This window comes from Prionailurus bengalensis, chromosome E2 (assembly GCF_016509475.1).
Source record: "Prionailurus bengalensis isolate Pbe53 chromosome E2, Fcat_Pben_1.1_paternal_pri, whole genome shotgun sequence".
Classification (NCBI taxonomy): domain Eukaryota; kingdom Metazoa; phylum Chordata; class Mammalia; order Carnivora; family Felidae; genus Prionailurus; species Prionailurus bengalensis.
Genome location: NC_057352.1, coordinates 20,313,546 through 20,325,937, shown reverse-complemented (window position 1 = coordinate 20,325,937; position 12,392 = coordinate 20,313,546). Strand labels below are relative to the sequence as shown.

The window sequence follows — 12,392 nt, the reverse complement described above, 5'->3', positions numbered from 1 at the left end:
GGGGGCACACAGGCCTCTCCATACCTTGGCAGGAATGTGGACACTCATGTACGCGTTCAATTTGCAGGAACTTTGTGTTTCTTTCAGGCAGAATATTTTAATTATTCAGTTCTACTTTAAAAACATTTTATTTGTGAACATGAAAAAGTAGGGGGAAAGGACATTTAAATACTTGGGAGTAATGGTTGAATCTTTTTTTTTTTTTAATTTTTTTTTCAACGTTTATTTATTTTTGGGACAGAGAGAGACAGAGCATGAACGGGGGAGGGGCAGAGAGAGAGGGAGACACAGAATCGGAAACAGGCTCCAGGCTCTGAGCCGTCAGCCCAGAGCCCGACGCGGGGCTCGAACTCACGGACCGCGAGATCGTGACCTGGCTGAAGTCGGACGCTCAACCGACTGCGCCACCCAGGCACCCCGGTTGAATCTTAATAAAGTAGTGTTAATTGGTTACTCGTTCAATATCAAATGAAGATATTCTTCTGAACGTTTTTCGTCAACTGCTCTGTCATCATTATGGATAGAGAGTTGGGTTCAAAGCTTGCTGTTGGAGGTCAAGGAACTTTGGAAGGGTAGCGCGTGCTTTCACTTTGACACCCCTGTCCCACCATCCGTGTATTTTCAGCGATGGCACAGGCTTTTAATTCAGTTGATGTTAGTGTTGGGCCCCAGAGTGGTCAGGACAGTGGTGGAATTGAGAACAAACAGCTCCGTGATTGTCTGCCAGAAAGAAAGGATTCCTGAGCAGGGAAGATGATGAACATCCTCTTGTGTGACAGGGAAAAACTGGTGCTGCCAGGTTTGAAAACCAAATTCATTCGTTTCTTACCAGCGGATCTGCTGTTCTCTGACCTTCTACTGTTTTCTTCATTGTGCTTCTTCTCATTGTGCCATCCTGATACGTAGTTTATCACATGTGCCTAACAACGTGGCCCCGGTCAGGTTCATGCGAGGTGGCAGGGGTCACCTTGATGACATGGTGAAGCGCGGTTCATGAGCAAACGGCTGAGAAAGAATTCTTGAAACGCTTTTGGTGCAAAAAGGTGATTTTATTAAAGCACGGGGACAGGACCCAAGGCAGAAAGAGCTCCACCAGGGTTGTGAGAGTGACTGATTATATACTTTTAAGTACATTTCTAAGGAATTTGGAAGCAAGGCTTTCAGGACCTTGAGGGGCTAGCTGCTGTTAAGATAAGGTTACTTTTAGTCTTTAATCGAACATCAACGTGAAGGCACTAAGGCAGCCACGAGTTCCTCGAGGAAGGTCACACTCTGCACGTTTCTATTGGTGGTGTGTATCAGTGGGCTGCAAGCTGTAAGGAGATTTCATTGAAGCTACGTTTCTCTTGCCTTTGTCTCCCTCATCAACCTTGGAGGAGATAGATGGGGGCTAAGTGTCAAGATGGCATCCTGACCACATCTGCCCGGTTCTGCCGTGTCTGTTGCCAGAGGGTCAGTTCAGAGTGTGTGCACGCAGCTGTGTGGTCTGGTCTGTCCCATCGTAGACTGAAGCTCGCTCCAAATGAGATGTTTTGTCTTTGTTTTTGAATGACTCCGGCAACCAAATGCCTCCTTAGCCTGTCATTGTGCCCAGTCAGGGAGGGAAACACCCAGTTGTCCCCCCTCCCCCACCACCCTTTTCTCTTTCAGAAAAAGAAACACCGGAAGCACAAACACAAAGGCAAGCAAAAGAATAAAAAACCAGAGAAGAGCAGTAGTTCTGAGAGCACAGACAGCAGCGACAGCCCGAGTGGTGAAGAAGGGACTGTAGACCTGTCACCCCAGGAACTGCTGAGAAGGTAGGCAGTGGGGGGCACTGGTTTTCAGAAACCTTCCAAGGCTTGTTGGAATCTCCGTGTATTTGCTGAGAGGCAAACGTCAGAAATGATCGATATGTATATCGAAAAGAAAGAAAAAAGAAAGAAAGAAAACCAAGAAAGGTACTCAGGACCCCAGTGTGTTCCACTTCGGTGCATGCCCCTCCTAGGAGGGGACGGGTGGAGGGTGGCGCTGGGGGTTGTTGCGGTCCTATCTGGATGTCACAGTCTTCACTGCTGCACAGCCTGGCCCCCACGGAGCCAGGAAGGGGAAGTCCATCTGCGGGCCCGGGATGAAAGGGGAGGCACAGGTGAGCCCTGGCCATGTCAGCCCTACCTGCTGAACCAGCTCATTAAAGGAAGAGTAGCTTGGTCCTGTTCTTAGTCCCCATGCCTCCGAGGGCCTCCTCCTCCATTCTCTACTCTGGTTTCTTAGCCATTTGATGTTGTTCTACCCACCTGCATTAACTACTGTGGCCTTGTAGGTATATCTTGCTGTCTGGAAATACAAGTGCCACCCCCTTGTTCGTTTCCATTTACTTCTTCAGAACGGACAGCACATTCTCATGATTCAAAAATACAAAGATAAACATTTCAGTTTAATCCCGAGCCTCCTGAAGTGGCTGTGCCAACTTACATTTCCCTCTCCTCCTGCATGCTGGCGTGATGGTAAGGTGCCCACACCACGGGCATTGCTCATTTCGTCCTCATGCACTCCAGCGAGACAGACACGTGGGTCCCCTCATCTCCCAGGTCGGACGGCCAGGCCCAGGGAGGTTAGGCCTTGAGGATTTGGGGCCAAATCTTGAGGATTTGGGGCCGTCTGATGAGTCATTCCTGAGGGGACACCCCTCAGTGCCCATCTGGAGGGCGTGGTGGGAGGGCGGGAGCAGGGCTTGCTGTGGGACACTGTGTAGCAATCAGAAAATGTGGGCAGAGAGCTGTGTGCTGATTGGCATCTAAAACTTACCATCAGGAGATCAAAAGCTGCAGAACGGTGTATCCAGGCAGTGCTGTTAATGTTAAAATGTCCTCTGGCCTTTGGATTTCCCTGTGCGTACATTTATGTACATCCTTGTACAGGAAGAGGGCTGGAGGGGTTCTTCCCACACCTGAGAGCACCTCTCTCCAAGGAAGGGAGGGTCAGAGGTGTGGAGTGCACTTAAATCTTCACTCTTGTGGTTGTTAAAGGTTTAGTCCCCCCGCTCCTCCCCACCGAGCCTCCTGGGTTCTCCCCTTGGAGCCCCAAGGGCCCTCCACCCTTTGTGCCTCACCCCTGTCTTCTGCAAAGGACAGTGGGAGGCTTATGACCACAGGGGTCTCATTTGCATCCCCAGCACCTGGCATGGAGTGTCACTCTTGGTAAGGGCCCTGATGCTTTTCTGCTGTGACAGTGCCACTTGGTTCTGGGTGGAACCGTGGTCTGCCGCCTCCACCCCTTTCCCCTGAGACACCCCTCTCCTTCCTGTCTCTATCAGATTGTCTTGCCCATTCTAGAATTTCACAGACGTAGAATCATACAGCTAAGCAAACACCTTAGTGCACACACATACATATATGTGCACAGACCATCACCTTCCAGCTCCATGCATTCTCACCGCCTGATCAAGCGATACGCCAGCACCCCACAGCTGCTCGTGTCTCCTCCCACTTGACATGCCTACCCGCATTCCCAGAGGTAGCCCCTCTTCTGTCACCGTTGGTTACTATACTGCTTGGACTTTACTTAAAGGAACCATGTATGACTCTTGAATTGGTTTGTGAGAGTCCCCCATGTTATCAGCTGTAGCAGCTGGTTCGTCCTCATTGCCAGGGAGTATCCCTTTATGTGACCACACCAGAGCATTCATCTCTTCTGTTGTTGCGGACATGTGGTTTTTCACTTTGGGGCTGTTGAGCAAGGATCTAGAGCCAGTGTGACCCAGCTCTAGTCAATGAACACCCTTGTGTGCATGAAGCTGAGATTTAAGACTGCCAGCTCAGGAGCCCTTGGCCCTAGAGCAAACATGGTTTTTTTTTCAGCTCCTTCCCAAAGGTCCTACAGGAGCTAGGTTGAGTAGGATTAGAACTTGCTTTTATAAACAGGTCCTAATATGAGATGTGGAGACTGAGTCTCCCTGTGTATTTGGGGGTGACAGAGAAGCATTTTTAAGAATGCAGATTAAACTGATGCTTCTAGGGGCGCCTGGGTGGTTCAGTCGGTTGAGCATCCGATTCTTGATTTCAGCTCAGGTTATGATCCCAGGGTCATGGGATCGAGCCCTGCATCAGGTTCCGAGCTGAGTGTGGAATCTGCTTAAGATTCTCCCTCTCTCGCTCGCTCGCTCTCTCCCTCCCTCCCTCTCTCCTGCTTGTGCTCTCTTTCTCAAATTAAAAAAAAATAAAAATAAATGATGGTTTCATGGTCTGTGGTCGTCCTCTGTATTCTATGAGTCCAGATGTACCACTGTGAGTTGGGGAGGTCTGGTGTGCTCGGCCCCCAAGGAGCTATCTGGCTTTCGGTTCTTATCTAATTGTCCTCTCTCTTTTATTTCCTTTTCTAGGCTGAAAAGTCTTCCACTAAGGCGGCAGTAATTGAATTCTGCCCTGGTCTGTCCCAGTACCAGATCTCCTCCATGATGGAAGCTCGTTGATTGCTAAGTTAATACATTGTACAGATTGTATTTATATGTAAATTCATGCTGTAAAATAATTTTTAAAACCTTGACATTTCAAAGGCTGCCTTGGAAGGTTGCAGAAATTGATTTCTATTTTTAACCTCAGTTAGTGTCAGAGGAAATAATTCAGACTGTACAGTTTAATTAAAATGGAATTTTTCTATTTTCTTTTTGATTTTTTTTTTTTTAATTTCCTGAAACTTTAAAAAAGAAATGAAAAGTGAAGGGTTTTCTCTAGTTTTGTTAATGGGGAAAGCAAAGTCCAGATAAAGACATTTGGCCTTACATAAGGACTGGTGTGAGAGGGAGGTGGTCCACACGTGGCTCTTGCCTCTCCTAGTTGAGAGTGGTGGCTGGGAGTCCAGCAGGGGGCCCAGCATCAGGGTCCTGGCAGGTGGCCTCAGCCTCTCCAGGTGGATGTCCCCCAAGTGTCCCACATAGTCTCTCATACCAAGAACTGGGGAGTGTGCGCCCACAGCCCGGGTCACACAGGCATCAGGTCCTTGCTCTGCAGCCCTGGGGCCCCGCTCCCAGGCTGCCTTATCTGCACTAACCAGACTTTTGAGAAAAGTGCTGGCATTCAAAGTGACCTCATAGAAAGATCAGAACAATTGAACAAGTTTAAAAATAGCAAGAAAGTAGAAGACCACTTCAGCCACCCAGAGATGACAACCCTTAATGTTGTGGAATATCCACCCAGTCTTTTTCTATCTGTGGGGCTGCTACCCGGCTGGAGGTGACATTCGTTCTCTCCTATTGTCATTGACATTGGGACACATCTCTCCTTCGTACTCTCATATGCGTCCCCGCCTCCAACAGCTGCATCTTAATTCATGCATGGCCCATTCTAGATCTAGTGATCATGTCTCTCTTGTTCACGTGAGGTGGGTCCGCCACGAGCCCCTGCGCAGGCCGAGGGCACACAGAAATCGTCCTGGGACAGGGAGCCAGGGAGGACCAAAGGAAAGCCCTGGGGGCGGGGCTGCTCGTTTCACACGCTTGGCCTCATTCCTTTTGTGCCCAGGGCCGGAACCCCGTTTTTCTGGGAGTAAGCGTGTTCCGTGTGGAGGGGAAGCAACGAGATCGCAGCGCGAGGGGGAGGGCGTGGCGTTCCCAGGAAGCGGGCGCGAGGCGCAGGCGCGTGGCGCCACCGTTCGTTCGTGGCCTGGCCGGGGTGCTGGGTGTCGGCAAACCAGCGGTTGGGGCTCTGAGATGGCCTCGGAGCCACCCTGCGCCCCCGGCTCCCCGGAAGCCCCGGACAAGGGCAAGAAGGCAGTGTCACAGCAGTGTGAAGTACAGCCGCCTTTGGTCCACTCCGGCGACATTGAGCATCCGCCCCAGAAGCTGCCCCGTGCGGCCCTGGTCAGGGGCTATGGCCGTTTCCATCTGTCGATTGTGGAAGCACGCCAGGCCCAGCTGCTGTCCCGCTTGGACCCCCTGGAGGTGGGCAAGCGCTCACTGCCATCCGAGAAGCACCCTATGCCTGAGGAGAAGTTCTGGGGCGACCAGGAGTCCCTCTCCAAGGTCAGACCACCGGGGGTGGGGGGGAGGAGCACAAGCTTGACCCCCACACGTGGGGAGGGCGCAGTGAGCCGGGTAAGGGACCTGTGGGGACCAACTTGGCATTGCCAGGGGCCCCTGAGTGAAGCCCTGGGCTGCTGTCTCTGGGAAAACAAGGCTGCCCTGGGGGAGAAGGACAATGTTCCAAAGCAGGGGATCCTGACCCAACCCAGAGTGTGGTTTCTGGCTGAGCCTCCCAAATGTCCCCACGGTGACAACCCCAAGTGCATACCCCAGGGTCGGTGAAGGAGCCCTCCACGCGCATGAAACAGAGTTAGCTCCAGCAGCAACAGAAAACTTAGAAGAATAAAAAAATTAAAACCTACCAACACTACTTTGTCTTCTCAGCGATAGCTGGAGAGACACCGCATTGAAACAAAGGCTGGTGGCCTGTCAACAGAATTCTTGGGGATGAGAAAAGGATTTCCAAACCTAACCCCCCCACGGAGGCTTTAAAATCAGAGCAGAGAACTGAAACAGAATTAGAAAACAAGCTCCTGGGATACTCTGAGAGTCAAAGAACAAATATAAAGGAACTAGAACTGTGAGAGAAAAGGTCATGCATGCCGGAGAGATCCAGAAGAGCCAATATACATACAGGAGGTGTTGGAGAGGGAGAGGGAGCAGGGGGAGGAGAAATACCGAAGGAAAACAGCGAAGAGACTCTCCCTGGGTTGAGGAAGACTGAATTGTTCCCATGGAAAGAAATGGTCCAGTTCAATGCGAGATGGGAGGCAAAAATCGCCTGCCTGGGGAGGGTAGGAGCGAGGCTGTGGCGCCCACAGACCACAGACCGAACAGCCTGGGATCAGGTTGAGGTGCTAGGCTTCCTGGCCCGCCCTCAGAACACCTGGGAGCAGAGCCCACAACGGGGATTGCTGATGGCACTAAAAGTGCCAACGCTTTGAGTCATGATACTTGTTCTGCTTTTTAAGTGAAATTAAAGGAGAGCACAGACATTATATTTTTTCTCAGTAGAACATCCCCAAGACTCCAATTCAATAGATATAATTTGTTTTTAAACAAGTCTCCCTAGGAGCCTTGCCCCCGTTAACCCATATCTCTGTACTGAGGCAAGAAATGTTTCTAGCTTCTTCTGTAACCTTACAGAGATATTTTATTTTATGCATTTCCCAGCACGTATATGTATATCTTCTTCTTCTTCTTCTTCTTCTTCTTCTTCTTCTTCTTCTTCTTCTTCTTCTAACATAAATGGAAGCATATCTTAGACCCCTTATGCACCTAATTTCAATTTTTTTTTTTTTACCTAAGGTATTTTAGAGATCTTTCCATATCAGTAAAGAAACATCTTCCTTGCTCTTTTTTATGGAAGTATCCCACTGGCTAGCCATTTCCTGAGGACTTTAACCAGTCTCCTGTGGATGCACATTCAGACGGCTTATGATTTTTTGGGCCTAAGGTTTTTATGACCCATTAAGATGACAGAAGTTGAGAAATTCCAAGTTTTCCCAGAGGATGTTTCTGACCTAAGAATTCTCTACCTGACCAAACTGCTGATTCCCAATAAAGGCAACAGAAAGATATTTTCTTTAGACCTGCAAAGACTCAGAATGATGCTTCTTTTTGAGGACAAAGTTACTCAGGGGAGCACTCCAGCAAACAGGGGGAAAAAAAGAAAAAGAAAAACTCCCGTAAGGGAAAGATCGGTTTAGAATAAACAGTGGAGAGCAATGACTCAAAACAATACAATCTGGAGGTGATTTTACAGTGAGATTAACGTGGTGGTGTAGCTCAATGAAAATGTTACCAAATGACCCCTTAAAAGGAAAGTGCACAATGCAAAACTTAATGTTAAGTTAATAACGTTCCAGATGATTTCATCGAAATCTCTGAGATGATTTGCTAAAGCACATTCTCAATAGATAGTGCTTCATTCTTGGTTTTTATTTAATGCACACTCAACACACAAATGGCTCTCGGTATTTTAGAAAAGAATCGGCTCAACACCCCCACCCGTGGCTTCCTGGCGCATTTAAGATGAAGTCCAGAGATGTGACCATGACCTTCCAGGCCTTTTTGCATCTGGCTCGTCTCCCTATTCTCCTGCTCGCCTGTGACCTGTGAACCTCCAGGTTCGGGTCTCTCCTTCCTGGGAGGCTCTCCCCGCCGTCCAGGGTGCAAGCGCAGTGCCTCTGGCCGGGAGCTGCCCCGCGTGCCGGCTGTTGGACGGCCGCCCCCCTTCCCGTGGCGCGCGAGCGCAGGAGCCTGTTCAGTCCCTGCGGTGCCCACGGATGCTCGCTCTCTGCCCTCGGTTCCCGCCGGCCCCACAGCGCCTAGATAAGGCCCGACGAGGCTACAACATACTTGTTGATCAAGTGAAGGAAAGCAACACACATAAAGAACTGACTTTTTGTTGTTGTTTTTACAAAAATTGGACCGTCCTCTATGTGCCAGTTTTGTTCGTGCCTCCGGATATGTACCTGTGTGTTTGGAACGTCTCCGCAGCGCCTCGAGGTCTCTATCCCTAATGAGCCCCGAAAGTACTATGCCCAGAAGAAACGCGGAACCAAGGTCCCCGGAAAGGACGTTGGGGTTAGAGGGATGCCAGCCGCTCTCAATTGCTGGTCTGTTTGCCCATAATGAAAGCTCTGTTTTTGCCATGAGAGAACGAGGACGGGGAGTTTGGAGACGGAGGCAACTGCAGAGTAGGGAGCTGGGGGTGGCCGCCCCGGGGCCAGGGACCCGCGCAACGACGACAGGAGGGGTCGCGTCCCCGGGACACGGCTGGTTCCCAACGGCTGCCGACGCCAGGACCCGCCGCCCGCCCGGCTTGCCTACGCCCCCTGGTGGCCAAACGGGTGTCCGCTCCCGCACGCCTCCACCCCTGGCTGCCGAGTCCCTGTCCCACCTCTCTGCGCTTCCTGGAGGCGAAGAATGCCTCCTTCCCTGCATCCTCACACCGCCGCGCTCTCTGCAACCCCTGTAGCCACGCCTCCCCTCACCCCTGCACCTCCTGCTGAACCCGCCTCGCTAGCGAGGTTCCCCATCCAGAGTCCCTGCATCTCCGCACTGCCTGGCTGCAGAGCCCCAAACCCCTGATTTCCGTGTCCCTCATTCCCTCCCGTCCCTTCACACTACCACAGTTCGACACCCCCACATCCCGGACATGCACCCCGGCCCCGGGTAATACGGCGCCATGGAGGCGGGTGGTGGTGGCGGCAGGGGACCTTTTCAGGCTTGCTCCTTCTATCCCCCCTCCTTTTTAAAAGCATTGCTTTATTGAGGTGTAATTCACATATCTTACAGGTAACCTATACAAAGTGTGGGGTTTTAGGGTATTCGCAGAGTTCTGTGACCAGAGCCACAATCACTTTCGAACCTCTCATTGACTGAAGCCCCATACTCATTAGCCGTAAATCCCCATTTCACCTGAAGCCAGCTTCTCAACTCTAGGCAATTACCAATTTAATCTCTGTCACTATAAAATTGCTTGTTCTAGACCTTTCATAGAAAGGGAAGCAAACAACATGTGGTCTTTTGTGACTGGCTTTTTCCCCTTAGTATAATGTTTTTGAGGTTCATCCACGTGCAGCAGGTGTCAGTACTCATTTATTTAAAAGCACATACACAGGGGAGTCTGGGTGGCTCAGTCCATTGAGAGTCTGACTCTTGATTTAGGCTCAGGTCATGATCCCAGGGTTGTGGGATCCAGCCAGGCATCTAACTCTGAGCTGAGTGTGGAGTCTGCTTGGGATTCTCTCTCTCTCTCTCTCTCTCTCTCTCTCTCTCTTCCTCTGCCCCTCTCCCCCACTCACTCTCTCTCTCTAAAATAAAAAATAAATACAAGTAAATCTATATGAATATAATAAATACATGTTATATATATCACACACTTTATTCTTTAGAGCAGTTTTAGGTTCAAAGCAAAACTGAGAAGATACAAAGATTTCTTGTATATCCCTTCTCATTATCAACATGCCCCACTAAATGAAATATTTAAAACCATTAATGATCCTCAATGATACCCAAAGTCCACAGTTTACCTTACAGTTCACTCTGGGAGTTGTACGCTGTATGGGTTTGGAAAAATGTATAATGACATATGTAGTCATTATGTACATTATGTACGTACAGAGTAGTCGCACTGCCTTACAAATCCTCTGTGCTCTGCCTGTTATCCCTCCAAACCTCCCCACCCCTGGCAAGCACTTTTCCAGAATGTCATATATGTGGATGCAGACAGTCTTTTCAGACTGGCTTCTTTCACTTAGTAATGTGAACTTAAGTTTCCTGATTTTCTTTTCTTTCTTTTTTTTCCCCACGGCTTGCATGTCTTTTCATGGCTTGGTAGCTTGTTTCTTTTTTAGCGCTGAAATAATACTCCATTATTTGGATGTACCATAGTTTATTTGTCCATTCACCTATCAAAGGACATCTTTAGGTTTTTCAAGGTTACTTCCAAGTTTTGGCAGTCATGGATAAAGCTGTTGAAACATCTATGTGCAGGTTTTTGTGTGGACATGAGTTTTTAAACTTCTTTGGATAAATATCAAGGAGTATGATTGCTGGATTGTATGTTAAGAGTATGTTTAGTTTTAGAAGACACTGTCAAACTGTCTTCAAAAGTGGCTGTGCCATTTTGCATTCCCACCAACAATGAATGAGAGTTCCTGTTTCTCCACATCTTTGCCAACATTTGGTATTGTCAGTGTTACAGATTTTGGCCATTATGTGTGCAGTGGTAACTTGTTGTTTTAATTTGCAACCCCCTGATCACATATGATGTGGAACATCTTTTCACATGCTTATTTGCCACCTGTGTGTATATCTTTTTTAGTGAGGTGTCTGTTAAGGTTTTTGGCTCATTTTTTAATTGGGTTCTTTATTTTCTTATTAAGCTTTGACAATTTTGGATGATATTCCTTTATTGGATGTGTCTTTTGCAAATGTTTTCTCCCACTCTACGGTTTGTCTTCTCATTCTCTTGACATTGTCTTTTATAGAGCAGAAGTTTCAAATTTTTATGAAGTCCAGCTCGTCAATTATTACTTTCATGGATTGTACCTTTGGCATTGTTCCTAAAGAGTCATTGCCATACTCAAGACCACTTAGATCTTCTCCTATGTTATTCTCTAAGAGGTTTATAAATTTGCATTTTACATTTAGGTCTGTGATACATTTTGAGTTTTTGTGAAGGATGTAAGGTGGATATTTAGATTTATTTTATTTTATTTTTTTGCATGTGGATATCCAGTTTTTCCAACACCGTTTGTGGAAATTCTGTCATTTCTCCATTATATTAAATTTGCTCCTTTATCAAAGAGCAGTTGGTTTTATTTATGTGGATCTGTTTCTGGGCTCTCTAGGCTTCGATCTATTTCTCTCTTCTTTCACCAATACTACACTGTCTTGATTATTGTATCTTTAGATGTAAGTCTTGAAGTTGGGTAGTGTCAGTATTCTAACCTTTGTTTTCCCAAATCTTTTGCCTCTCCATATAAACTGTATAATCATTTTGTCTGTATCCACAAAATAACTTGCTGGGATTTTGATTGGGACTGCATTGAATCCATAGACCAAGTTGGGAAGAACTGACCTCTTGACACTATTGATTCTTCCTATCCATGAACATGGAATATATCTCCATTTATTTAGTTCTTTGATTTTGCTCATCAGAGTTTTGTAGTTTTCCTCGTAGAGCTCTTGTACATATTTCGTTAGATATATACCTAACTATTTAATTTTGGGGGGTGCTAATGTAAATAATACCATGTATTTAATTTAAAATTCCACTTGTTCATTTCTGTTACGGCAAAAAGTGATTGAATGATCTGCTAAAACTGCTATTAATTCTAGGAGTTTTTGTTGATTCCTTTGGATTTTCTACATAAGTGATAATGTCATTTGTGCATTAAGACAGTTTTGTTTCTTTCTTCCCAATCTTATACCTCTTATTTCCTTTTCTTGACTTATCGCATGAGCTAGAACTTCCGGTACAATGTTGAAAAGAAGTGTTGAGAGGAGTCTTTGCCTCATACCTGATCTTAGTGGATACACTGAGTTTCTTACCATTAAGTATGATGTTAGCTGTATGTTTTTTTGTTTTGTTTCATTTATTTTTTGAGAGAGAAAGCATGAGCAGGGGAGGGTAGAGAGAGAGGGGAGACAGAGGATCTGAAGTGGGCTCTGTGCTGACAGCAGCGAACCTGATGTGGGGATTGAACTCATGAACTGTGAGATCATGACCTGAGTCAAAGTCAGAAGCTCAACTGACTGAGCCACTCAGGTGCCCCAACTATAAGTTTTTGTAGATCGTGTTTGGCAAGTTGAGAAGTTCCCCTCTATTTCTAATTTGCTGAGAGTTTTTAAAATCATAAATGGCTATTGGGTTTTGGGA

At 47.5% G+C, this 12,392-nt stretch overlaps 2 protein-coding genes across 3 annotated transcripts in view; both read left to right on the top strand.

The window, feature by feature from the left end:
• Nucleotides 1-4,637, top strand: part of GPATCH1 (G-patch domain containing 1) — a 39,224-nt gene extending 34,587 nt beyond the window's left edge. For both annotated transcript variants that reach the window (XM_043599084.1, XM_043599083.1), the window contains exons 19-20: nucleotides 1,651-1,799; nucleotides 4,361-4,637. In XM_043599084.1, the coding sequence (XP_043455019.1) occupies nucleotides 1,651-1,799; nucleotides 4,361-4,391 (180 nt within the window). In that variant the 3' untranslated portion in view covers nucleotides 4,392-4,637. The remainder of the gene's footprint in view (nucleotides 1-1,650; nucleotides 1,800-4,360) is intronic.
• Nucleotides 4,638-5,611: 974 nt separating this feature from the next.
• WDR88 (WD repeat domain 88) overlaps nucleotides 5,612-12,392 on the top strand; it is a 45,105-nt gene continuing 38,324 nt past the window's right edge. Inside the window, exon 1 of the mRNA XM_043599085.1 lies at nucleotides 5,612-5,998. Coding sequence (XP_043455020.1) covers nucleotides 5,687-5,998 — 312 coding nt within the window. The 5' untranslated portion in view covers nucleotides 5,612-5,686. The remainder of the gene's footprint in view (nucleotides 5,999-12,392) is intronic.